This window comes from Vombatus ursinus, unplaced genomic scaffold (genome assembly GCF_900497805.2).
Source record: "Vombatus ursinus unplaced genomic scaffold, bare-nosed wombat genome assembly UNPS02014807.1, whole genome shotgun sequence".
Taxonomy (NCBI): Eukaryota; Metazoa; Chordata; class Mammalia; order Diprotodontia; family Vombatidae; genus Vombatus; species Vombatus ursinus.
The window spans coordinates 62,826,012-62,853,767 of NW_020954585.1; the positions used below are offsets into that span (position 1 = coordinate 62,826,012).

General features: G+C 44.0%; 2 protein-coding genes across 4 annotated transcripts in view; one reads left to right on the plus strand and one right to left on the minus strand.

The window, feature by feature from the left end:
• Positions 1–1,824: 1,824 nt before the first annotated feature.
• On the plus strand, positions 1,825–27,726 carry LOC114052055 (G-protein coupled receptor family C group 5 member B). Of its 3 annotated transcripts, XM_027874467.1 has the most exons (5): positions 1,840–1,912; positions 8,590–8,665; positions 18,602–19,615; positions 24,517–24,629; positions 26,155–27,726. In XM_027874467.1, exons 3-5 carry the CDS (start codon positions 18,610–18,612, stop codon positions 26,197–26,199), a joined length of 1,164 nt encoding a protein of 387 aa, XP_027730268.1. In that variant the 5' UTR covers positions 1,840–1,912; positions 8,590–8,665; positions 18,602–18,609; the 3' UTR covers positions 26,200–27,726. The 3 variants fall into 3 exon arrangements, with proteins under 3 accessions (XP_027730267.1, XP_027730268.1, XP_027730269.1); XM_027874466.1 differs by lacking the exon at positions 8,590–8,665 and having other exon boundaries at positions 1,825–1,912; XM_027874468.1 differs by lacking the exons at positions 1,840–1,912; positions 8,590–8,665 and adding an exon at positions 2,026–2,104.
• Positions 24,087–27,756, minus strand: part of LOC114052057 (IQ domain-containing protein K-like) — a 138,516-nt gene continuing 134,846 nt past the window's right edge. The window contains exon 10 of the transcript XR_003570214.1: positions 24,087–24,158. The gene's annotated coding sequence lies outside the window, so the exon portion shown is untranslated. The remainder of the gene's footprint in view (positions 24,159–27,756) is intronic.

The window sequence follows — 27,756 nt, forward strand, 5'->3', positions numbered from 1 at the left end:
ATGGGAGCAAGAGGTGACTGGAAGACCGAAGTACTTAAAAGACAGAGCTGAAAGAAACTTTGTAACCTAGCTAGTCAACATCCCTCACTTCATAAATGAAGGAACTGAGGTCTACTGAGGAATGTTCTTTAAAGACTCCCCCTTTCTCAACTTTCCCACAAAAGCGAATCCCAAATTCCAGGTTCTCCAGCCCTGAAGGAGGCCTTTTCCAATCCCCTCAAGTATTTATGCCTTTCCCTTTTGAGACTACCTCTCTACTGTGACTGTCAATATCTAACTATTTACATGCTATGTCTCCAAAGGAATGTAAGGTTCTTGAGAGCACCGGCTACTTTTAAGCTTTCCTTCCTCGCCCCCTACAACAAACTCAGCACAGCACCAGAAACACAATAAAGCCTTAATCAATGCTTTTTGATTGATTGATTGAACAAGAAGATCTCCACCTCATTCAGTAGGTTGTCCAACATCTTTAAACAACTCTAGTTGGGGTGGTTAAGGGAAACCAAGAATTATACTTTTTTTTTTTACTCTTAAAGTTTGCATTGGGGGTAGCAGGAAGAGGCTCAGAAAAAATGTTTGATTGCTGGCTTCTGATTTGAAAAAGGTATTAATTTTGGATCCAAAGACATTATCTTCTTTGATCTCCCATCTCCCATCCCCCTGGCCACTGATCAAAACGAGTCATTGCCCAGAGCTCTCTCCTCCGAGGCCAAAGCCTTCCTTCAACAGTATTGGATTGGTTTAGGACAAGAGAATCTTGGAATTCTGAAGCTACAAAGGATTACATAAGATCACCTGACCTATCCACCTTGCCTTCAAACAGATGAACTATGCAGGATAGTTAGAAAGATAGAAGTCTAGTCTAAATAATTCTGGTGACAAAGCTCCCTGACACCTCTTTTCCCTTTGGGCTCCTGACACAGAGCACAAGGTGCAGATGGGTATTTGAGCATAGAGCAGGGGCCCTGGTTTCAAATCCTTTCCCCACGTTTATTACCTGTGTGACTTTGGCCAAGTCATTTTCCTCATTTGTAAAATCGTGGGTAGGGGAAGTGTATTACAAGCCGGCCTGGCCTCTAAGGTCCTTTCCAATTCCACATCTAAGATCCTGTGGACACGTGTCTGAGCTATGTGCATTCAGTGCTTTGTGTAATTCATTCAGATTGTTTTTTCAGTCACTAACGCATACGGTACGTGTATTTACACACGTAAGTGTGTGCTCCATGTGCCCCTACGCGCGAGTTTATGGGGTTTGGGCAGGGGGGGAGTGGGAGAAATGCCTAAGGGTACTTGTGGGTCGTTGTCCTCCGAGTGTGCCCGTGAGCAGTGAGATCTACATCTACACCCTTTGTGTGTGTTGGTGTCTGTGAGGACGACGGTTCACGGGCCGAGTGCACAGTTGGGGCGGCGAGAGGATGTTGGGGGGAGGGGGTCAAGGAGTATGCAGCTACATTAGACATCGGGGGACACGCAGACCGCGCTGGGGCTAAGGACTGGCTGGAGGGGGAAGGGGCGGCCGTGGGGGTGGAGCTGGGGCTTTGGGAAAGCCAGTGAGCGAGCCGGGCTTGGCGCCCGCGGGGCTGAGCTGGGAGGGAGGATCGGGGGTAGGCTGGGTGCTGGGAGGGGGACCCTGCTGACGGCGAAATCCCGGACCACCGCTGGAACGGAGCTATATCCGTAGTCAGAGTCAGAGCCAGAGCCTGAGGGTCCGGGCGGAGTAAGCAGTAGCGGCAATAGGGCGCAGGGGGGCCGTGCGCGGTCATGCAGTGAGGGCATCTGGGGAAATAGGAGCCGGGACTAAGGGGGTGGGGGGAGGGGAGGGGAAGGGGAGACAGTTCTGCAGAAATGTGACTTCAGTGGCGGTTGCTGGAGAAGCTGGAGAATCCGTCCGGCTGTGGGGCTGCCGGTGCGGGTAAGTGCGATGCGGTTGCGGAGAAAGGGTTCAGCCTAGGCGGGAGGACAGGAATGATGGCGGGGGGAGGGGGGGTGCGGCTCTCCAGGCCCCAGAGAAACTTTTCTCCAGCGGGAAGAGCTCTGTGCAGCCTCCCCCATCCCAAAGGGTGTTGATCTCCCTGTGCCGTCCAGGGGCCGCCTCAAGAAGTGGGTGAGCCAACCAGGGGTGCGGGAAGGATTATTGGGGAGCGGGGAGGAGGCCCCGGTAAGGCAGCGTCTGGAGAGGAGCCGCAGAGGGCGGAGCGGGGCCAGGCTTGGGGGTGATTGTCTCAGGAAAGGCGGGGGAGGGTCTGGGTATGAAGTGGGGGCGGGGGGAGCTCCTGCAGAGGAATTGGAGCGGAGGTCAGTTCATTGAAGCTCTAGGAGGAAAGCAGTCAGATAGTCCATCCTTGGCTCACAGGAGGGGAGGCATTCACTGGCTTTCATTGAAAACCAGTGCCTGGCCCGCACCTGCAGAAGGAAGGCTATTGCGGGACGTGCTCCGCACCGTCCAGAAGGGAGACACTGCGGACCCGAGAGAAGCGGAGAAACTGGGGCCGTAGAACAGCAGAAAACCGGGGCTGGAGACGGACTAATGCAGAATTGGAAAAGAAAGGGGAAAAAGCCGAGCTGGAGGATTTAGGGACTGTCGTGATCAGAAGAGCACCTTGGGGATGTGTCGAGGAGAGTTTTAAGGAAGGAGCTTGTAAGGAGACTGCAGCCTACAGTCCGGGCTTGGGGGCTGGCGGCGGGTTGCCAGAGCTCCGAGCCCAGAAAGACCTGGGGTTAGGTGTGGGGAGAAGGTTAGAACTCAAACATGTGTGGCTGTCTTCTCAGTTTTTTGGTGTTTTGTTGTTTTTTGGGTTGTGTGTAAGTGTGTGTGCCTCTCCAGATAACTAAAGAGAACGATTACTAGATGGGGGAGGAGGGGAGAGTAAGGACGTAGGGGAGAGAAAAAGGGGGGGGTAGAGAAGAGACGGAGAGAAGGTCATTGAATACAATAGTACATCTGGCTGAAGAATACGGTGTCTGGAAATGTTTGCCTGCATTGGGAAGGTCGGGACCTTTATGGGGGAGGGAGGGAGTACTGGCCAACCTCAGCTTCTCAAAAAACCCTGCTTTTTTGCAGAATTGTTGAGCCCAAGGACCCCCACCATCCTCTGCCAACTCAGTTCTGCGTCGCTGTTCAGCTCCCCAGGTTTGGGGTGGAGAGACATATGTGGGCCAGAGTCCAATGAGGTTTCACTCCTCCCCACTCCAGCTCTTTAAAGTTCCCTTAAATGGTTCTAAAAAACCTGTCAATATAGCTGATATTCTCTTTGGATGGACCCTAGGGTGGTCAGGTTCTTTGACTCCTCCATGTATTCCATCTCCTTACATTTCTTGGGAAAGCTTATCTAAGTCAGAAGGAAAAGCACAGAAATTGATCAACAAATATTGTTTGATTTTATTTGCATCCAGCCTCTGGTCAATACTGGGGGGCTGGGAGAATCCCTAGAGATGATCATCTCTGAAACCAAGAGGAAACTTGCCTTCCTGCCACTGAGCACAATATTCCAGATATCCTTTGACCGGGTCATAGTACAGTGGGGCTATCAGCCATAAAATTTTGAAAGAGCTGGCTTTCCTGCTTATGATCTTAGAGATCATATTCTAGTCAGTCCAGTGCCTTCATTTTGGAGCTCTGAAGCTCTTGAGAAGTTAAATGACACCCAGGGTCACAAAGACTCTTAAGTAGCTGTGCCAGGGTTTGATCCCACGTCCTGGGACTCCAAATTCCATGCTATTTCCATAACACTTAACTATCTTACTAAGTGTCCTTTGGAATGTAGAGAAAGGAGCGATTCAGGCCCAGCATTTATTCCTTAGTTTATCTTGAGAGGGACACAGAAATAAGGAGAGAAAACAGCCATATATGTGAGTTCTCAGTCTCTAAAAAAAAGACCCTCCACAAATGTTTATTGGATAGGCTGTAAGGAGTAGTGGATAGAGTTGGCCTCGTATGCAGCCAGGAAAGGCCCCCTTCAGATGTGTGACCCACAGCAAATCAGTTAACCTCCTCTCTGTTCAATGGGCCCCTGAACTTGACCCGTAGCACCTAAGAGTCAGAGGGAAATTTTTTTAAAATGGGGGGGGGAGGAGAGATGTAGGAAAATTAGAGGGAGAGTCTGTATTTTGACTCGAGGCAAATAGTATGCAGTGATATGCAAATTTGAGTCTTATTATTGAGTCAACAGTCCCTAACCAATTTTGTATTCGAACCACTGTGCAAATTGTTCTTCCTCTCTATTCATAGCCCTGGGGCTTAAGTCAGAAGGGATGATACTGTATACTAGAGCCAGATGGAGTGCTGGATGCCCAGCCAGAAGAGAAGTAAAGAAGTATGGCACTTAGAGGGGGAAGTAAGGGGATAGTTTAGAGAGTAAAAAGAAGTATCAGCACTTTGAGGCACAGATGTTAAAGAGTGTTTCAGAAACTACATGCTAAAGATGGTGAGGAATTTTCCATTCAATGGCAGACTATTATATAACAGGACGACATTTTCTGCAATTTGTCCCCTTGTTTCTGCTTCTGTTAAGACCTGAAGCTCCCCAGGAGTCTGATATACTTCAGAGCAACCCTGAGTAGCTATAGCAGTGGACTGGGAGAGGTAGGTGGTGGTTTTATTCAGACTTGCCCCACTGCCTCCTCACCGCTCTGTGCCAATTGGCTTGGTGTCTGGATGCAGAATTAATGGGCTTAAATCTCCATCATCTGAGGAGGTGCTCGGTTGGCACTAATGGGTGATGTACAGACAAAGATATATTAAGCCCCAATGGTTGTGCACCTCTCACCCCAGCCTGACTGATTCTTGCCCTTCCCAAAGCATGCTCCATGGATCTTATAGAAAACCTGAACCTAGATACCATGTTACGAGTTATTTAGAACAAATTAACATCCCCTCCCCGAACTATCATAACTGCCGTTCAAAATTGGTAGAATTTTCTCTATCACAACCTAGGGAAACCAGCCAGCCCTGAATGAAATGGTCTGGAATATCATTTGCATTTAAATGATTGCTTTTATTTACAGGCTTGAGGCTGTTTTGCATATTCATGGAGACACTCTCACAACTGTATTTACATACCGAAAGGGATTTCTTTGGTGCTAAATCTAGGAGTTGAGTAGGTTAGGCTTTGCCCATGTTTGAGATAAATTGGTTGTGAGGAAGCTAAGAAATGAATGGTAGGAAAGGGTGTAACGAATTCTCCCGGTGATTCAGCCCAGCTGAATTTGTGCCCTAAAGTCTTTTGCTGACTGTTATCTACAATGACAAGTAAAGACTAAAACCACAGGACTGATGTGATAGATGAAAATACGGGGCCCTCTGGAGGAGAGATCCATCTTAACTCTTTGTTCTTTCCCTGGAGAGCTGGTGCATTTGGGGTTGGTGGTTTGGGTAGCTTACTATTCGATACTAAATATTTCAGCCAAGTAAAATCAATAAGCATTTATTAAGTACCCATCATATATGCCAGGGATTGTGCTAAGTGCTGAGGATACAAAGAAGGCAAAAGACAACCCCTTGGAGCTTAGAATAATGAGGGAGACAATATGCAAACAGCAATGTGCAGGCATGCTATATAGAGGGTAGAATGGAGATAATCTGAGAGGGAAGGCACTAGCACAAAGTGTGATCTGGGAAAGACTTCTTACAGAAAGTAGGACTTTTGCTAGAACCTGAAGGAATTCAGGAGGCAACAAGAACACTCTGGAGTATAACCTTCTTGACTAGGGGGACTATTTTGTATATCCAGCACCTAGCACCTAGGATTATAGATTTAGAGCTGGCAAGGACATTGGAGAGCATTTTACAAATAAGGAAACTGAACTGAGAGAAATTAAGTGACTTGTCCAAGGTCACACAGCTAGTGTCTCAGCTGGGATTTAAAAGTGCTCTCCCGGACTCTAGCCCCTGGCACATAGTAAGCTATTAACAAATCTTAATTGAATGAAGGACTTTTGTTATTGTTGTTCAGTCTCTTATCTAACTTCATGACCCCATGGACCAGCATGCGAGTACTGCCCATGAGATTTCCTTGGCAAAGATACTACAGTGGTTTTTCCTGTCTCCAGACCCAGTATTCTATCCACTGATCCACCTAGCTGCCTCTAGACCTTTAATCAAGGCTTAACATACTCCTTTTTTGAATGGGGCTGAGGATATCAGGCTTAAATTGTCTCACTGACTACTAGTGAACTAGGAATCAAGAGACTTGGATTTTAGCATTTGCATTCTGTCTCTGACTAGCTTTGAAATTTACAGTCACTTCCCCTCAGTTTCCTCTTAATCCTTCGTAATCAGTAAACATTTATTAAGTACCTACTATGTACCAGGCACTGGCACCAGGGATACAAAAAAGAGGCAAAAGGCAGTCCTTCCCCTAAAGGAGCTTATAATCTAATGATAACAGCCTTTCCTTACTGGATCATTGGGAAGATCAATATGATAGAACTTTGAAAAATTTTAACCACTATAGAGATTCAGGGAACTGTAATCTCTTATTGTTAAGTATGCCAAAGTTTAAGAAAGAGGTCCAAAACTTCACTTTTCCAAACTAGGCATTAAAAGTGTGGTTTCAGCTCTTTAAAGAATTAGGGCTTTTTCTAACTTGGAGCAGGAATTCATGGTCCTAGGAGGACACCTGACTGAGCAGGAAACTGGCTATTTTACTCCAAGTAAAGAATTCACCCCTTTTGGGGGAAAAGCCTCTCTGGAGACAACACTTCTTTAGCTTGGATCAATATCACTTATGGGAAAGGAGGGACCTAGCATTTAACCTGACTCAAGTACTCATTTCTTAAGAGAAAGCTGATATCTGGCTTCTGCTACTGTTATTCTGGGTGATTTGGTCTAAATCAAGTGTTCTTAACTATTTTTGTGTCCTGGGACCCTTTAGCAGTCCAGGGAAACACAGGAACCTTTGTTAGAATGTTTTTGGTTTTGTTTTTTAATTGAAAGAAATGCTAAATTTCAGTTAGAGGTTAGTGAAAATAAAGATGTAATTTTTTTCCCCATCCAAGTTCATGGACCCATGAAATCTATCCATAAACCTTCTATGAACCCCAAGTGAAGAGGTCTTTCTCTAGACATGGAGGGGTGACACTGTGTGTTATCCTAGGATGCTATATATTTATCTAGATAAAGACATAGCTTTGTCTTCAACGTAGAGGAGACTTTGAAGAGAGCTTTTGAGGTCTGAACAGACCTGAAAGACAACTTGACCATCTAGTTCTTATCTAAGAGGGGAGAAAATGAAGTCTTAGGAGATTAAGACTTATTCAAGGAGAGTCAAACAGGTGGTAAGCATTAGAGATAAGATTTGAACTCAGGTCTTCTGAATCCAGATCCAGGACTCTTCCCACCATACCACCCTAAGAGAACACTGGATTTGGAGTTGGGGAAGCTGAGTTTGAATCTAGGTGTCAATACTAGTTTTTATTCACTTAATCTTAGTTTTAGTTTCCCCATTCTGTAAAGTGGGTATAAAAGTAATTATCCATGCTTCTGAGGATTGTTTAACCTTAAAGTGCTATGGAACTGTATTTTAATAGCTCATTGAGCTAATATCTATAATGTTTAGCATAGTGCTTGGCATATAGTAGGTACTTATCCTCTCATCACTTAACCCTATTTGCCTCAATCTCCTCATTTGTAAAATGAGCCGAGAAGGAAATGGCAAGCCACTCCAATATCTTTACCAAGAAACTCCAAATGAGATCACAAAGAGTTGGACACACCTGAAACAACTGAACAACAACTTCCTCTTTTTGCCTCCCCCACCCCATCAATGTTGGTACTTCAACAAAGCCAAAGCTACCCCATCCGTGCCTGCGTATCTTACTCTCAGTGTTCTAAGATTCCCCAAAGGGAAAATCACCTTGTTTCCATCCTTTCGCTGGGACCATTAGTCTTTCTAGAGGAACATGTTCTCTTAAAGCTGGGGTTAAACCTTTTTGTGTCCTGGATCCCTCTGTCAGTCTAGTGAAGACCATAGACCCCTTCTTAGAAGAGTATTTTTAAAATTCATAAAATATACAGGATTACAAAGGAAGCCAGTTATATTGAAATATAGTTATAAAAAACTTGTTTTTAAATTTCACAATTCTCAGGTTAAGAAACCCCTGACTTAAAGGGATCTTCCATTTCTACTGGTGATTCCTTGTTTCTTTTATAATAAGGCAAAGGATTGGAAACAAGAGATGGACTGACAGCCTGGTGGGTTATCCATGTAACACCATCTCCATGGTAACTGGCCAGTCTAGAAGAGCTCAGTCACATGAGGGTTACATGACGTGAATGAAATATACTATGTGTGTATTTGAGGGGGAGAGAGATGCCTCGGGGAGGGTGGAGAAACACAGAGAGAGAATGGGAAGCACAGAACCTCAGAACAGGGAGCATTTGCAGAGCCAGAAGGCAACAAAGGTTGTTGTCCTGAAGCCATCTAGCATGCTTAGAGGCATCATTTGGGTGTCTTGACAGGGCAGTTAAAGGAGCCCTCTTCTGAAGGATTGTTTACTGCATTTCTTACAAGCTCAGAGAACCACAGCTCACTAGGAAATTGAGTTCTCTCATGTGTGACCTATCACTTAATTGTGGATCTTTCTTTCCAGTGTGTATATTTAAAAAAGGATGATTAAAGCAGTTTCAGCTCAGTTCCGGTGTCCAGGAGTTTAGGTCTTACCAAAGGTAATTGAATGTATTGGCTTGGTTTTCCATTTTAATGTATTACACCTTTTGAAGCTCCATAGGATACTTGTTTTTGTTGCTTCATATTCCTTCTATCACCACCTACAATTGGCTGCCATTGGGATATCCATGGGATATCAGGCATATCCATCATGCCTGATGAGGGTGTGGAGATGGGAATTTGGAAGAGATGGGGAGGAACTCTTGTCCCTTCCCCTCCATTTGAAGTAATTCAAATATCTCTTTGGGGAGGATGGGGCTTGGGGGGGGGGGCAGGGAGAGCCGTAATTTACACTGCCTCCTGACTTCATTCTCCAATCCTTGATCTTCAAACTATTTTATGGATGGGGAGCGGTTATGATTATTAGTAATGATACTATAAGGCTGTTCTATACAATAATAACTGCATTTGTAGAGCATTTTAAAATGTACAAAGTGCTTCACATATATTGTTATCTCATTTGAGCCTCACAGACAACCCTGTTACTGTCCCCATTTTATGGATGAGGACACTGAGGCTCTCAGAGATAATTTGCCCAGGATCACAGAGCAATTAAATGTCAAAGGTGGGAGTGGAACTCAGGTGTTTCTGGACTCTCAAGTCACTACTTTGATTCTAGTGCTGGTTCTGCAGCGGTGCTGACTTTGTCACCTGAACAAGTCACGTCATCTCTCTGGGCCTCAGTATCTTGAGAAGTATGTTACCAGCCCTCCCTTACTGGTTTATTGTGAGGTTCAGTAGGATTTGAAAAGTATTAAGCACTTATAGAATTAGGGTATATTGTCATGCCCCAAAGTTAGGGAAGGGCCCCCCATAACCTTTAGAGTTAAACTCAAGACTTGACTTTTAAAAATTGTATTTTGGTAACATTGAGCAGTCCTGCAACACGACTCAATCTCATGCATACAGGTACAACAAAAACAGGAATTTGTGTAGTGGAAAAATCATGGGACTCAGGATCAAAAGACATGGTCTTAGAGCTGGAAGGGAGTTTAGAGATGCTCTTTTTACAGATGAGGAATGTGTGTGGAAATTAAGTGAGGATTTGAACGCAGATCTGGGGATTATTGTTTGTTCTTTCATATCCAACTCTGTAACCCTGTGGACCATACTGTTTCTTGGCAAAGATAACTGGAGTAGTTTGCCATTTCCTTCTTCAGTGGATTGAGGCAAACTGGTTAAATGACTTGCCCAGGGTCACACAGCTAGTTAAGTGTCAAGTGTCTGAGGCCAGATTTGAACTCAGGTCCTCCTGACTTCAAGGCTGGAGCTCTATGCACTGCGCCACCTAGCTGCCCTATCCTGTTCTTTTTTGACCATTGCCAGAATTATAGGGAAATAATACAAGGTAAATTACCTTATATTTACTTTGTATACATTTTGTCTATATTATAATGTACATTTTGTTTACTTTGATAGAACGTATATTCCTTGAAAGCACAATGTGTTTTCTTTTTGTCTTCATCCCCAGTGCCTAACTCAGTACCTGGCACGTAATAGGTGCTTAATAAATGCAATTTGATGGATTAATAGGGAAAAATGGTTGTGGCAGGAGGCAGATATGAAAGAAGGTGGAGGTAGTGCTTTGTTGCTGTTCAGTCTTGTCCGACTCCTCATGACCCCATGGACGATACTGTCCATGGGGTTTTCTTGGCAAAGATACTGGAGTGGTTTGCCGTTTCATTTGCCGTGGATTAAGACAGAAGTTAAGAAGAAGACTTTACCAGGGTCACACAGCTAGTGAGTATCTGAGGCTGGATTTGAACAGCAGGCCCAGCTCTCCACTGAGCCTCGCAGCTGCCTCCAAAAGTTAACACTTTACAGTATTGCATATGATGTGCCCTTGCAACTCTCCCGGAAGTTCCTGGACTGCTGGAACCAGCACCTCAGTTAGGACATATAAGGTAATCAAACAAGGCTATAGATATTGGTGTATACTTGGTTCACATTGGCCTATACTTGGCAGGTGAGGAAGGGAGGGTACAAGGTGAGTCAGTGGAATAATGTTGGAGTTGAGAGTAATCTAGGGAGGTGCATTGTGGCTGTGGTGGCAGCAAGTCCCCCATACATCATCATCATCGCTAATATTTATATAGCACTTACTCTGTGCCAGGCAATTACTATGTCATTTGAATTGCATGACCATGGGAGGTAGAAGCTATTGTCCTCATTTTACAGTTGAGGAAATTCAGGAAAACAGAGGTTAAGTGACTTGCCCAAGGTCATACCAGTAAGGGACTAAGGCAGGATTTGAACTGAGTTCTTCCTGCTTCCAAGTCAGACATTCTGTCCACTCTGCCACCTATCTACTGCACAGGGTACTTCATAGAGGACGTTGGACATTTCTAACACAGCCGCAGTTCGGGGAATTGACTGCCCCCTGGTGGCAGTGTGGTGCAGTGGAAAGAACCCTGCATTTGGAATCAAAGGTCCTGGGTAAAGCCTTTCTGAATCTCCCTTAATGCTTTCCTCTTGGTTGATTATCTCCAATTTTTACAGTATGCAGCTTGCTTATACACAATTGCATGCACATTGTCTCCTCCACTAGATTGTGAGCTCTTGAGAGCAGGGACTGTCTTATGCCTTTCTTTGTATCTCTAGTGTTTAGCACAGGGTAGAGATAGATCCAAGTACTGGGCCATCTTTCTGAGTTCAAATCTGGCCTCAGACACTTACTAGCTGTGTGACCCTGGGCAAGTCATTTAACCTTGTTTGCATCAGTTTCTACCATCTGTAAAATAAGCTGGAGAAGGAAATGGCAAACCACTCCAATACCTTTTCCAAGAAAATCCCAAATGGAGTCATGAAAAGTCGGGCATAACACAACAATATTTGTTGTTGTCTCCCTCTACCACCAACCTTACGTTCTGATTATGGAAGGGATCTTAGGGTCTTTGATCCTGGAGCTAGATCTGTACCCACCTATTTTCTGGGAGTAGAGAATGGACTCCTTTACCTTTCTTGGGCTGTGTCCTTTGGTGTTTGAAACCCTGCACTGTAACTCAATTCACCTAATAACTTTTCTTCAGGCCTGACTCTAGTGGCCTTTGCTATGGGAAATTTGAAGGGTTGTTCTTGGCTGAACTGTGAGGGATTTTGGTGGAAGAACGGAATCCCTGTGGGGCATGATGAATATTTTGTAGAAAGTTTCGGACCCTGTTGAGGAAAGGACCGGAAGTGACAAAGTTTCTATAGTTGGTGTGAGGCAGGCAGGAAGCAAAGCCACTTGGCAGGATACTCCTCTTTCCAGATAACCTGGGAGGTCTGATAGATATGTTCCTTTAGCTCAGTGACTAGCTGGAATGCCAGAAGAGGGGCAGAACTTTGAAATAAGAGGAGGGGAGAGGTGGATCAACAAGTGCAAATGCCCTGAACCCATGCAGCTGGGGGACCTTCGAAGGGTTGGGGATCTCAGGCACATCCTACTATCTCCAGCCCTGTGCTAAACACTAGAGATACAAAGATAGGTATAAGACAGTCCCTGCTCTCAAGGACCTCACAGTCTAAAGGGGGAAACAATGTACATAACTGTGTACAAACAAGCTGTATGCAGGAAAAGTTGGAGATAATCAACTAAGAGGAAAGAGGCCCAGAATCATAGTGTATTATCTCATTTTTATCCACACAACAACCCTGGGAGGTAGGTGTTATTGTTATCTTGATTTTACAGAGAGGAAACTGAGGCAGACAGAGGCTAAATGACTTGCCCAGTGTTACACAGTATCTGAGACCAGATTTGAACTTGAACTCAGGTCTAACACTATCCACTGCGCCAGCTTGCTGTCCTCTCGAGCATGCGGGGAGAGGGTCATCACTCCAAATCTCCATTCATGGAAGGTGATTGTCCAGAACTATGATTTCATTGGCATACAGAAATCCCATCGAGCAAACTGCACACTCCCTCTTCCAAGGCCTCTGCCATGGCAGATTACATCTGCTCTGCAATTTACAGACATATTGCCTGGGACTCTGAGAGGTAGAGATTTTTCCTGGGGGGACATTGTCAGTCCCTATCAGAGGTAGCATTTGAACCCACATCTGAGGCCAGATCTCTGCCCACTGTGAAGGTGATACTGTTATTCTTATAAGGAGGATGGGTCACTGTTGGGAGTGAACCTAGTTATGCCATGCATGTGGAACAGACAGAAACTTCAGGAAACGACCGAATCTGGTGGTAACTGGTTGTACCCACAATTCCACAGAGGGGACGCAGAGAAGGGGAAGGTGACTGATTTATCCTTCCCTAAAACCAGCCTATACTTAGTTGTGAGAAAGCAAGCACTGGGTCAGTGGAATGTTTGCTGATAAGAAATAGGCCACGGTTGGAATATACTGTGTAAACCCCTAGTATTTGATCCTGGGTCACTTCCCATCATGTTATCACCTTGGAGCCATGGTGAGGTTGCATAGGTGCCTGTGGCAGACCAAGGTCATGGCTGATGCTGCCCATACAGCAGGCAACAGAATTGAAGTAAGAAGTGATGAAAGATGTGATCAGCTCCAGCAGAGAGGAAGCATGAGGGCTGGATCTGGAGTCTGGAAAACTTAGAAGGAAATTCTACCTTAGGGGCTTACCCACTGTGTGATTTTTATCACTCTGAGCCTCAGTTCCTGCATCTGAAAAATGGTGACTATAATAAGAGTTGTTGTTCAGCCATTTTCAGTCATGTCCTACTCTTTGTGACCCCATTTGGGGTTTTCTTGGTAAAGATACTAGAATGGTATGTCATTTCCTTCTCCAGCTCATTTTACAGATAAGGAAACAGGTTTAAGTGGCTTGCACAGACTCACACCACTAGTAAATGTTCATTTATATGGCACTTACTCTGGGCCAGGCACTATGCTAAGTGCTTTAGAGTTATCTCATGTAATCCTTTAAAACCTTGGGAAGTAGGTACTATTATCCCCTATGATAACAGAATTGTTGATCAGTCAAGATGTTGTGTGTGAAGGACTTTGTCAACCTTAAAAGAACTATATAAATGTGAGTTATTATTTACCCCTTGAGAAGCGTGTGCCATACTGAGCACTGACCATAACTTAATTCCCTGTTTGTCCCAATTCTCTCTAAAATTCCCAGCAGGCGGAGTGTCCTCTTCCCCAGATGACTATTAAACAGCTGCTAGAAAAAAGAGATTCCCAAGGTGCCTCCTCCTTTTGGATGCAACTGAAACAAATGCTATGGCTAGATCACTCTGGTCCATCTGGGAAGGCGGCTAAAATGTTAGATTTGGTATTTCCAGAGGCTCTCTCCCAACAGCTCAGTCAGTCAATAAACATTTACTAAGTGCCTGTGCTAAGTACTGTGCCAAGTGCTGGGGATACAAAAAGAGCAAAAAACCATCCTTGTCCTCAATGATCTCACAATTTAATAGGAGAGGCAACAAGCAAACAAAAACAAACAATCGATATGTATATATATGAAAAACAGGAAATACCTAACAGAGGGGAGGAACTAGAATTAAGTTGAAAGCATAAGATGAGAGATTTAGGGCTGGAAGGTCTAAGAGATCATCTAGTTCAACACCCCTCACTTTCTAAATGAGAACACTGAGGCCCAGAGGTAAAGTGCCTTCCTCACAGTCATACAGGCAAGTTCCTCTGACTTCCAAATCTAGAGCTCTTTCCACTGCCCTTCCCTGCTTCTCACTTTGTAGTAAGCCAGTCCATAGTCTGTATACACCATCCACTTAACTCATCTTTCCAACTTTCCTGAAAAGCTTGAGCTGCCTGTTTACATTAGTCTATTTTGCTGTTTTAAGTCCTTGCTTTTAAGTAAATCTTTTGCTTTTTAATGATCTTGTTAATCTTTAACAGTTTGAAAAACCCCATGAAGACTTTTGAGACACCTATATAAGGGGTAGAATAACTCCATTACATCCCAGAGGCATATCTGCATATCTGAATTGATTTGCTGTAATGGAATTTTGTCCAAATGAATCCATTGTTTGAAATGAAATTCCCTTTAGTTGGATCTAGAAACAAAGAGTTACTACCCTACCTTGTTCAAATATAAAGAAAACCCAGTAAAGGTAGAGTAATAATGTCGAGCATGGCTAGCCTTTACCTCTGTTGCTTTTCTCCAATCTGTGTGTGTGTGTGTGTGTGTGTGTGTGTGTGTGTCTATCTGGGGGGGGGGTGATTTTGAATGAGTTGTTTGATAGGTAGAATATTTACAGTAAGGAAGGAGAACTGAAAGGTGGCTAGTGCTTGAGAGCTGGACAAAATAAATGTAAATAACTGAGCTGCACCTTCTCTAATCTCTTTTCATATTACAAACAGCAAACCCTCAGGTTGGCTCATTATAGAAAATGACTGTCAGAGGAATCAGCCCCAGAGAAAGCATTTGTTTTATATAATTGTATAATGGATCAGAATTTGTTGTGACTGGAGCAGAAGCTTTATATCCATGAGTCATACAGATGGAAGCAGCTGCAAGGGAATTTCAGCTATTCTAGACCACTTAGAATCCAGAAGTGATTTGTCCAAGATCATAGAGTAGGAAGTGGCAGAATTGGGATTAGAACTCAGATCTTTTTGTTCTAGATCAGGTATTGCTTCCACTTCCCCAGAGTGGCTCCTTCAGCAGGGCTACAGGATTAGTTTCGTCAGAAGGGAGGGTTCCTGTGTAATGGGATTTGGCTTTCAAAGCTTTCAGGCTTCCACTTGGTTTTTGGCTTGAATTGGAATTCTCTGAACAAGAGCCAGGTTTGTAAATCTGGTGAATCCTCCTTGGTCCTTTTGCCTTCCCCAGGCCTTCTACGTCTTCTTTTGACTTTACACTATAGCTGGGCACAGCTAGATGGTACAGTGGATAGAGCACTAGGCTTGGAATCAGGAAGCCTTCTTCCGGGAGTTCAAATCTGGTCTCAGACACTTACTAACTGTATGACTCTGGGCAAGTCACTTAGCCCTGTTTGCCTCAGTTTCCTCATCAGTAAAATGAGCTGGAGAAAGAACTGGCAAACCACTCCAGTATCTTTGCCAAGAAAACCCTAAAAATGGGGTCACCAACAGTCAGACACCACTGAATGATAACAAACACTGCAGCCAGTGGAGGGATTTAAGGTTACTGATGGTAGATGAGTACAAGCAGAGAAAGAAGAATAAAGACAACACTTTAAATGGGAGCAAAAGGATTATTGACCTTGAAAAATTCAACTAAGAGTGAGTGTTTATTGCATGCAGTTGTAGTCCTTCTACAGATTTGGGCAACAAGGGACCTTAGAGATCATCTAATATTTTTTACACGGGAAAGGAAGGCCTCGATTGGAAAAGTGACCTCATTCACGGTCACACAGTAAGGTAGTGGTGGGTCTGCTCTAGTTACCCTGACATCCTCAGATGTGACCCAATTGAGATTAGTGCCATTAGGCAGAACCCATAACAGAGGCAGGGCAACCAGGGCTTTACCCCACTGGTACCTTTACAGCTGAGCTCAGTACCTACAATAACAAGAATAGTCAAACTAGAAAGCCACTAGGTGGGGTGTTTGCCAGCTTTATCCCAAATAAATCCCTTTCCTAATTAGCAGTGTCCTTGAATGATAGTAATAATAATGGCTAACAGGTATATAACACCTACTATGTGCCGGGCACTGTGTTAAGTGCTTTACAATTATTATCCCCATTTCACAGATGAAGAAACTGAGGCAAACAAGTTAAGTGACTTGTCCAAGATCAACAGCTAGTAAGTGTCTTGGCAGGATTTGAACTCAGGTCTTTCAGACTCCAGGCCTAGTGCTCTATCTGCAGTGCCACCTAGCTACCTCTACAACAGGAAAGACCTGTGCTCATATACCATTTCTGACTTTTACTATATAACAATGGGCAAGTCACTGAACCCAGCTGCCTGGTACATACCTAGTGGGGGTGGGGGTGGGGGTTCCGTCTTTCCACCTAGAAAAGCTTTCATTCCAAGGCCTAATACACTTGACTTCCTCTCTGCCCTCCACCCCTGCCCTGCACAGTAGCTTTCCCTAGCTGCTAGTTTTGGCTCTATCTTCAGTGAGATATCCCCCCAAAGCCCCTGACCACTTTCTGTTTAGAAATTAAATTCTATAGGAGAGTTGGTAAGTCATTTACGACATGCGTGGCACTCTGCTGTGAAAGTGATGAGAATTATTAAATGTGGAGTCTGCCCCAGTCACCTCTTCAGCTGCTGAGAAGAACTAATTGAAAATTCTCATGGAGTCTCCTCAATCAGGGGCCCCCCTTTCACCAGAGATAGTGGAAAACTTGGGAAAAGATAATGAAAGCATAGACCTAGAACTAGAAGAACCCCAGAACCATTTAGTCAAGGGTTGGGGAACCTTTAGCCTTGAAACCATGTGTGGCCTTTGGTCCTTGGGTCTAGGCCTTCTGACCGAGTCCAAGTTTTACTGAACAAATCCTTTTATTAAGGGGATTTGTTCTGTGAAGTTTGGATTCAGTCAAAAGGCTACACTTGAGACCTGGAGGGCCACATGTGGCGTTGAGGCTGAAGGTTCCTCACTCCTGATCTAGCCCAAGTCCCTCATTTTACACATGAGGAAACCCAGGCCAAGGAATAATAAATACTTATTCACTGTCAAATTAGGCAGTTAGGTGGTGCAGTGGATAGAGTTCTGGGCCTGGAGTCAAGAAGACTCATCTTCCTGAGTTCAAATGCTGCCTCAGACACTTAACTAGCCGAGTGAGCCTGTGCAAGCCATCTAACCCAGTTTGCCTCAGTTTCCTTATCTGTAAAGTGAGCTGGAGAAGGAAATAGCAAACCACTCCAGTATCTTTGCTAAGAAAACCCCAAATGGGGTCACAAAGAATTGGACTGAACTGAAAAAAAACTGAACAACAAGGTCAAATGGCTGGTAAGCATCAATGAGGTAGGATTTGAATCCAGGCCCCTTGACTCTAGAGCCACCACTCTTTCCATTGAACTGTCCCTTTCAGGGTTAACCCTTAAGATCTTTTATCTAACCTCTAACATCCTGTGAATCCCACACATGATATACTCACACAGGGGAAACTCAAGTTAGTATGTGTTTGGGGTAAGGCTAGGGCAGCTCCCAGAGCTGGTTTGGTTCTAAATCTGTGATTTCATCATTGGGGGTGGAAACTCCTTACACCAGTGCAAAGTAGGGTCTTAATGGGATGTCCAGGGACACTGAGAAGTTAAGTAAATTGCTCAGGGTCACACAGCTAGTTCAGTATGTGTCTGACTTGGTCTTAAACCCCGGTCTTCTTGGTTCCCAAAGCCAACCCTGTAACCCCTATGCTATAGTGTCTTTCAGTCCCCTCTTTATGGTTCCCTGTTTTCTGCAGTGGTTTTTAATCCAATAGATAGAGCTTAGCTGTTTATCAGCTGTTATCATCATGCCCACACTGTAGTCTTCTTTCCAGTTCCACTGGGGTTTGGGGGGAGGGGTGGAAACCAACCTATAGCTCAATGCATCTTTTATTATCTATACAATATAAATAATTCATCGACCCTTATGGCCCCTCTGAGGTGACTAGGATTTGAGGCTCATTGGTTGTGAGGTGGCTCAGGGCGACTTCAGAGACAAAGAAAGTGGTCAATACTGCATTTACTTATGGAAGCTCCTGGGACTGAAGCTAACTGGGTGGCTGGAGGGCAGGCAAGGACTGGAGCAGCTGTTGTAGGTAGCTCAATGCCACTGCAGACACAGACAGATAGATCACAGATTGAATAGGCTTTCTGTGATGAACAATTGGAAATGATGTTTAATAAAATAAGCTTTGAGGTCTAGCAAAGCTAATGGGCTCCTTGTGGGTTGGGCCTTCCTGAAAGAGCAAGGAAGGTTTGAAATAAGTAGGGGACCTCGCTCCCTTTAAAATAGTTCAAAGTTGCACTATTTCTTAAATAGCTTGTTTATTTATAGGATGGAGTCTTTAATTGATTTTTTTTTCTTTCTTTTAAAAAAATTTATGCCATTTCAGAGAGAAAAATGAGAACCCACCTGGTCCTCTCATTTCTCCTCTTCTTTGTGATCGGCTATGGCTCCTCAGAGAATGCCAGCACTTCTCGAGGCTGTGGGCTTGACCTCCTCCCTCAGTACGTGTCCCTGTGCGACCTGGATGCCATTTGGGGGATCGTGGTGGAGGCAGTGGCAGGGGCAGGGGCCCTCATCACACTGCTGTTGATTCTGATCCTCCTGGTGAGATTGCCATTCATCAAGGACAAAGAGAAGAAGGGGCCCCTGGGCCTGAACTTTCTCTTCCTTCTGGGAACCCTAGGGTTGTTTGGACTGACTTTTGCATTCATTATCCGAGAGGATGAGACCATATGCTCAGCGCGTAGGTTCCTGTGGGGGGTGCTTTTTGCCCTGTGCTTCTCATGCTTGCTCAGCCAGGCATGGCGAGTCCGGAGGCTGGTGCGCCATGGGAAAAGCCCCTCAGGCTGGCATCTCACTGGTATGGCCATATGCCTGATGCTGGTCCAGGTCATCATTGCCACAGAGTGGCTAGTCTTGAATGTGGTCCGGGATAAAAAGCTAGCCTGCAGCTATGAACCCATGGATTTTGCATTGGCCTTAATTTATGACATGGTTCTGCTGGTGGCGACCCTGGGTTTGTCCCTCTTCACTCTCTGTGGGAAATTTAAGAAGTGGAAGAAGAATGGAGTGTGCCTCATCCTTACCGCCTTCCTCTCCATTCTGATCTGGGTGGCCTGGATGACCATGTACCTTTTTGGCAATGCAGAACTAAGGAAAGGTGACGTGTGGAGTGATCCCACCCTGGCCATTGCTCTGGTGTCCAGTGGGTGGGTGTTTGTCATCTTCCATGCTATTCCTGAAGTACACTGCTCAATCCTTCCATCGCAGCAAGAGAATACACCCAACTACTTTGACACATCACAGCCTAGGATGCGGGAGACAGCATTTGAAGAGGACGTTCAACTTCCCCGGAGCTACATGGAAAACAAAGCTTTTTCAATGGATGAACACAATGCAGGTAATTTGAACCAAGCTTTGTCTATGGCTTCTATAGGCGTCTGTCAACTGGACAATGAAGTTGAAGGCACTGTTTCCCATATACCCCCCCTTGCTGGACCTATTAAGCAGTTTGAAGTGGTTTCAAGTCCTTTAGTTAAATAAAAGTAGAACAGAAGTCAGCAGCCAGTGAGACCTTAAATCCTTACTTGATATTCAATGTATGTTAATTGGAATTACTTACTGGGAATCTCAGTAGGAAGGAGAATACTCACAGATATGTTCTGTCCTACAAGTTGCAGAAGGCTATGCTGAGTCAGCCCATCAAAATGATCATTTGTTCTTCCCAGTGGCAGAGCCCACATTGCTGGGTTTGCTTGGTGAGCACTGGGGGAACTGTGTAACCAGTTGTACATCCAACTATGGGAATAGGTTTGTAGGAGAAAGCAGGTTTCTCCCCATCATTCCTCCCCAACCCAGTAAATCTTTAGATGCATTTCAGAATGAGAATGTATTCTCTGGCATCCCTGAGCTCAGTGTGGCATAGTGGACAGAGCCACCTCTTGCACTAAATTTGCAATCAGGAAGAACTGGGTTAAATCCTGCCCCAGAAATTAGTTTTGGGGACCTTGTGAAAATCATCTAACCTACCTGAATCCCACCTTTTTCACTAGCAGATGGAGGTAATAAATGGCCAGCTCCTATTTCTCAGATCTGTTGAGAAAGTCAAATGAAATAATGTGTATAAAGTGCTTGCTTTGCAAACCTAAAAGCATTTCCTAAACATTAGCTGCTACTGCCATTGTAAGAGGAAGCTTGCATGATGGATAGAGTGTTGGCTTAGGAGTCGAATACGTGAGTTTGAGTCCTGTTTCTGACACATTGTAGTTGTGTGACTCTTTTGAAAATCACTGAACCAATCTCTCACTGTATCTCTCAAAGACTAGAGGTTATAATTGCATTGGTGTATTATTAGTTCAGGCAGAATAGGAAGAACTAAAGATCCCCATCTTGTGATTGAGACAGTGGTAGGGACCCTCGCTTTGCTTTATTTATTTATTTTTAGACAATGGCTTTACTCTCTCTCATATACTCTGAGAGCTAATTGATAGATCTCCACAGTGCCAGGCCCAATTCTGCATTGCTCATCCTGCCCTTTCTGTATATGTCTGATATGTCAGACTCAGTGCCTTAGTTCTCTTAGGGCCATGGGAGACCCAGTCCTGCTACTGACTTCCTCATTGTGTCTCCTTGAGCAATCATGACATATCTGAGCCCTAGTGTTCCACTGTAAAAAATTCACATGATGTCTAAAGTGTAATCTCAGACTGCCATTCCATAAGCCTATGATTCAGATTTACATGGGTAGCCCCTTCTCCATATCCATAGTCTTCAGGGGCCAAGCCAGTGAAGACAGATCAGACCAGGGTGAGACCCCTGGACTGGATGAAAATAGGGAGTAGATGTCTTGGTATGTGTCCTCCCTTTCCCCTGGCTGTATTCAAGAGCCACAAGGGATTAGATTTTTCATTTATCCTATGTTAAGAATCACCTTGTATCTTTATTAGTGCAAATGACTGCCAATTGGCTATGTGCAGAGTTGACTTCCTGAAGTGGGGGGAACCTCAAAAGTTTGCCCAAAGTTGTGTCCTGTACTCTAGCAGAGCACTCTCTCCGCAGGCATAAATCCTTAAAACAGAAATCTTATCTTACTATGGCCCGGGCCCTCCTGCACTTGTCCCCTAGCCACAATTGAGACCAGCTGTTGGAATTCTTGGCATAGGCCCCAGGGGTCTTGAATTTCAGGGAGCCAGGGCCCAAGTCCTCTCCACTTGGGCTCCTTCATACCACTGTGGCCCTCATCTCAGGCCAATGAACTCTGACTTAAGAGAATCATGCAAAGTCTGTTTGATTGAATCTGGTCATCTCCAGTTTCAATCTTCTTGTTTCACTAACATGATACGATTGATAGAGGACCACTTGCCCTCCCTCATCACCTTCCCCATTTGACACTTCAGTGTTGTGGTGGAGAGGTTCTCGGGGCAAAGAGTATATTTCTGAGTAAATTATAGCCGTTTGGTGATGAAGCTGATTCCAGTAGCCTCTGTCTCCTTCCTTTTTCTCTGAGAGTATTTTGTTCAGCCTTCTGTTTATTAATATCACTGCCAGTATGACAGAAGTGATAAGAAATTAAAATGCATTGAAAAATCTAGCACCTTGAATCACAACTTCAAAAGCCTTAGAGACGTGTTAAACATTAACCTTTCAGAGGAATGAGACGAAGTGCTTTTTCAAGAAAGTACGTTTTTTTAGGGGTCATAGTGGAAAGAGTATTGGGCTTGGAGTGAAGAAGTCCTGGGTTAAAAATCCCTAAGATAATGTATATGAAGCGCTTTCCAAATATTAAAACTTTATGAAAAGATGAAAAAAAATCTCTCCTGATAACTTACTAGCTATGTAACTATGGGCAAGCCAGTTCACTGCTCTAGACCTCAATGTCCTCACTTATAAAATGGGGATATTTTTAACGTCCACTTCAGAGGGCAGTTGGTGTGAGCTTCAAATACAATAATTATATATTTAGTTTCATGAATGTCAATTGATCAGAAGCTAGTGAGGTTTGGGGATTAGAGCATGAAGATCTCACTGAACTTAGGCCACACTGACTTAGAAAACCACAAATTCACATTATCTATGTTGTATTTTTATTTCTTTTGTTAAATATTTCCCAATTACATTTTAATCTGGTCCAGGCTGCACTTGGGGGTTTTGTGGGCCACCCAGTATCTCTGAGTATCTCTCGGTATCTCATCTTACTTCTGTGGGCCTCACTTTTCTTACTGTAATGAGAGGTTTGGACATAATGACCTCCCACTTCTGCAATACCATTATTCATATCTCACTGTAGAGGAAATCAAGAGTTTGGCTCATCTCTGCCACTTAATCCCTTGGCTAACTCATTTCTTGGAACTTTGGCTACTCAGCAAGTTAGAAACAAACTCTGGGCCTTGCTTTTTGGATGTGTCTGGAGAAAAGGCCTCACTCTGTTATTGTTTTAGGCAAAAGCAATAGAGGGTTTACTTGATCCAGCTGGGCTTCAGCACTCTGGTTCCTGTGGTGAACCAGTTCTGGAAGGGTTGGCATTTTAGAGCCACCTGGACAGCAGCAGGTACACCAAGGCACTGGGAACAGTTTCAATTCAGCCCACAAAAAATGTAGAGGGCTGCAAGTTGTGCGGGCCTGTTGTAAATGAAAACCATTGGGCCCTCTGGAAACTGGGATAGGAACGACTGTGATTTATCTGTATAGGGAACATCCAGCCCTGCTTCCCAAGTGTAGGAAGTTTTCAATTGAGGACATTTCTCCCACCAATGTTGAGAGGTTCAGTGACTTGACCAGGTCTTCCTGGTAGCCAGGCTGCCTCTGGAGCTACAGACACACTTCTCCAATCATTCAGTCAAGTAAACAACCAACCAAAATGCCTGGTTTTCCCTACAGCCAAACAGAGAATACCTTTCTGATTAAGATAAGTGGCAGTAGGGGCAGAGCTAGGTGGCACTGTCTAGTGCCACTATCTAGTGGATAGAGCACTGGCCTCGGACTTAGGACCTGAGTTCAAATCTGGCCTCAGACACTTAGTAGATAAGTGGAAGTAATTCTTAGGTTCATGTTCCCCAAATAATCAGTTGCCCCAATTCCCTGCTTTAGGAAGCAAAGTAAGAGCTTACCATTTGGCCTTCTCTCACACTTAAGTGTGAGACCTGGGTTATGACAGATGACATACATAAGAATAAGAAGATTTCTGTGGGAAATGGCAAACTACTTCTGAATATTCCTCTGGCTTGAGTGATAACCTTCGGCTCTCGTTCCCTATGTACAAAGGTATAATTGTTGGCTACATAATTAAGTTCTCAGCGAATGCTTAGGAAAAGTGTTTCATCAAGTATTTCTTGGACTGGGTCTCTATTTCCTCAGCTCCTTGACCCAAACCTAAGTCTGCTATCTCTGCAGTTCAGGTTGCTTCTAGGGATGATTTGGGTGCTTGTAGCTGCATGTAGTTCATGGTGACCCTGAGCTTGTTCCTAGGCTCTCTGGCTATAGGGTAGGATTTCCTTAGCAAAACAATTACTGAGAATGGAAGACATTTCTGCATTTTACAGATGAAGAAACTGAGACAAAGGTTTGGTGACTTGGCCCATGGTCATATAGATAGTATCAGGTGGGATTTAAATCCAGTCCAATCCAACAGGTATTTATTTAGTGCCTATTGTGTGCAAGGCAGTGTGCTAGGTTCTGAGGATACAGAGGTCACACCAAAGTTAGTCCTTTCAAAGAACTTAGGTTTCACATTGACCCTAGATCAGGCCTGCATGGGCCCCAGGTTGTGCAGGCCTGCCCTTTGACTCCAAGCCCAGCATTCTGTCAACTGCACCAGGACGGTGGCAACAGCTCCAGAGTGTTAGCTCCATCAGGAGGCTGTAAATTCCTTCAACGCAGAGAGACATTAGGGCCCTTTTGTCTTTGCATCCTCAGCTTCTAGGATAGTGGTTGGCACATAGTAGGCACTAAAAGACATAATATCTTTTATCAACAGTATTAGGGAAGATACATACTATAATCTTGGCAGGGCAGAACCAGAATTGAGTAGAGTTGTCAGCAAGTAACAAGGACTGGGAATTCAAGCTTCTCTCCCACAAATGCCAGGCAGTTTACTAACTTAGGGACAAACTTTCCAAACCCCACAAATGCCTGATTAACTACAAAGGGAGGCTGGGAACAAAGCTCCTTTGTGATTTTTGTTTTTAGCCTGGCATGTGATGAGGGGAGGGCACAGTGTGGGGGCAGGAGCAGGGTGTTGATGCATCAGGAAGAAAACAACCACCAAAAAAAATTGTATCTCCCTTTTTTTTCTCTCTCCCTCAGCTCTACGAACTGCAGGATTTCGAAATGGTAGTCTGGCAAACCGACCCAGTGCTCCATTTAGAAGCAATGTTTATCAGCCCACTGAGATGGCAGTTGTGCTAAATGGTGGGACTGTAAGTATCAAAATGTGATTCTATGGCAGGAAGCTTACATATGTACAGTCCTGGGGAACAGCTTCATGGGGGATAAATGGCACCGTTTAAACTGCTTGCTCTTTTTAAAAAGACAAAAGCCAAAAATGACATCACTTGTAGCTAGTATGCATGCAATGCTTACATTTTTTCTCTCTCCCTCCACCCCATATAGTTAAAATAAAATCCACCTGAATTTAGTCAGTTTGTAGTTTAGTTTGAGAATCCTATTCTCGAGACTATTCCAGATCACCAGTGGTCTCTGACAGTATAAGTGAGCCTGTAGGTAACCCCCCTACCCCCACCCCAGAATTTTTCCTTTACCCTCAGCCATGTCTGCTGATTCACCTTTTGAGAAAGGCCAGCCAATTTAAAATTATAATTTCTTCCAGATTTTGTTGATGTTCAGCCTAGCTCAGATTTCCCCCTTCCTCTCTGTCAACCTGTGTGCCTTAGGGTCAGCACAGGGAACTCCCTGGAGAGAGATCCCTGAAGACTTGGAGAGCTTGCTCACATGGAGGTCACCATTTCCTCCCCTCAGACATGGTTTAGCCTGTCAGTATGTTAAAGCCTTGCTCTGTTCTCATGGCAAGAATGGGTTAGCTAGCCGATGCCAAACAATCTTTCAAGAGAATGGTCGTAGCCATTTTCCTTTTCTGCAATGGCATTCTTTTTTTTTAGCAATCCAGAGAGGAACTCTCATCTCCACATTTAATTTCCAAACATAGCTATATGCTTCTTTAAAAAAAACAAACCATTCATTAGCCTGTTTACACGTCAAGTACATTTCCATTCTTTATATCATATGCTGATTCCATAACTCAGCCTGATCACAATGGGTCACCAATAACATAAGCCAATGATACGAGTTAACTGAGCACAGGTCCTTAGATTTAGATGTTTACTCTTCTTTTGCTTTTGAGTGGAATGTCACAGATTAGTTGGGCAGGAGATCAGAAATAAACAGGATCACAGATGAGCTTTTATGAGGTGTAAGCCTCTTCCTCAGAGTATGCACAGGGCCAAGGTTATGGCCCTGTGCCAAACTAAACTATGTCATGAGTGTTTGGTCTCCATGTCATCAGTAAATATGATTTGGAATCAGGCCTAGGATACCTTGGTTGGTCAATGACTGTTTAAACCCACCTGTTCCTATCCAGCCTGGATAAACATGCCACAGAGCAGTAGCTCAAAATAAGGGGAAGGGGTTTGTGGATATAGAATTAAAGAGTCATTTAGGCCATTTTCTTGGTGGGGTGGTAAGGAAATGCTTTTTAAAGGATAAAGTTTTTTGGTTGAAGAAGCTTCACTGAATAAGACAATAAGCCATTTCCACTTGTGCTTACGCTTATTTCGTGAGCTCTGCTTTGTCTGGCCAATTTGAAAACAACTGCTTACTGAATCATGTCATTCTCCTAATGACTTAATTTCTAACAGTGCATAAGTGGACATTGACTTTAGAAAAGCATCAAGTTCATAGTTATGGATTTGTTATCCTTATTTCCAGATCCCAACCGCTCCGCCAAGTTACACTGGAAGACACCTTTGGTGAAAGGCTTTTACAAAGTTCCAGAGAATAAGAATCTCTATTACAGATTTTATTCCCTGGCTGAGTCTTTCTGGGGGAGAAATCAATAACAATGGCGGAACAAAGTCACCGCTCATCCTGGAGCTTTCAGAATCCCAGATAATGGGATTTCATGTAAATGTGAACACTGGTGAACTGATAAGCTAACCACTCACAAAATACCAAACCAACCAACGATTTTGCAAACTAAAGCAAAGCTAATTTCCTGTAGAATTAGGCTCACTCTTAAAATGCAACTGGGGAGACTGCATCCTCCAAGTGTAGAAGAACCAAAGTCACAGTGACTGCTAAGCAGACCTGATTTGCTTTCAGTGCAGGTTTCCTTGTAGGGCCTCTCCCAATGGCAAGTGTTGATCCAGGCTGCCTCCCTCATGAGGTTGGCATTTTATTGCTAAAGCATTCAGAGGAGTTTTCTCACTTTTTTGCTAGTTGGTTTATGTGTTTGTTGTCAGGAGTCAGAGAGAGTAATTTGTTTATCAGTTTTGTGAGTGTGTATCTGCAGATGTACTTAGATTATGGGGCCTTTTATTGAAGGTGGGGGCCCTGGTTAACGTTGAGAGAAGCACTGCATTACCTGTGAAAATGCAAGAAACACTATTAGTGAAGGCTCCTCCTCCCATTCTGAAGAAGTGAATGGTATCTGGTTGTTGGTTTAACATGGTATTAGACTGGTGTTTGTTGTTCATGCCCCATACCTGTGATATTCCGATTAAGAGAACAGACAGGCTCCAAAATGGGGCCAGAGGTAGACATGACCTGTGTCATGTGGCACCAGACTAAAGTTCTCAGTGTTATCAAGCTTCTCTCCTCCCATTCCACATCCCCAGAAGCCGACTGAGAACCTGGTGGCATAAGCATCTTTCTGATTTATCTATATTTTATATCCAGATGTGCCAATGGGGCCACCAGCTCAGAAAGCCAAAGGGGGATGAGCCTTATCAGGTTTGCCACAGACCTATGTGATATGGCTTTCCCAGAGTCCCATAAAATGGTGTATCAAGGGTCCTACTGCTTAGTAATGCAAGAAACTTCTCTGTTCCTTTTATCAAGGTAGTAGGACCTCCAAGACAAGGAACATTTTTGTTTGTGGATTTTTTTGTTTGTTTTTTGGGCTTTGGAATAGAAAAGAGAAGTTTGTTAGATGTTTTTATCTTAGTTAACTTCAAGTTCTCTGAAAATGGTGATTTTAAAATCCATTACTTCTGCCATAGTTTCCATCTGTCTTGAGCAAATCATCCTGTTATTTAACATTTATTTAGTGCATATCCAACATTAAAAGCATCATAGTCTCCTCATTGTTTAGCCAACATGATCTACAGCTTTCTTAAATGCCTAAAGCAAGATTTTAACCTGACAGTATTGGATATATAAATGATGATGGGCTCTTTTGCTATATAGAACAAGATATAAGAAATCTATTTTCTAGCCTTTAAAAAAAAAAAAAGGTAAGCCACAAAGAACATGGAAAAGGTCAATGGTTGGGGAAAAAATGGTCACTGACTTTATAAATTTATATATCTA

Excerpts from the sequence above, each read along its gene's own strand:
- LOC114052055 (XM_027874466.1), top strand. The coding sequence starts at position 18,610 with ATGAGAACCCACCTGGTCCTCTCATTTCTCCTCTTCTTTGTGATCGGC. Across the intron at positions 19,616-24,516 it reads AATGGATGAACACAATGCAG|CTCTACGAACTGCAGGATTT; the intron begins GTAATTTGAACC and ends TCTCTCCCTCAG. Across the intron at positions 24,630-26,154 it reads TTGTGCTAAATGGTGGGACT|ATCCCAACCGCTCCGCCAAG; the intron begins GTAAGTATCAAA and ends CCTTATTTCCAG.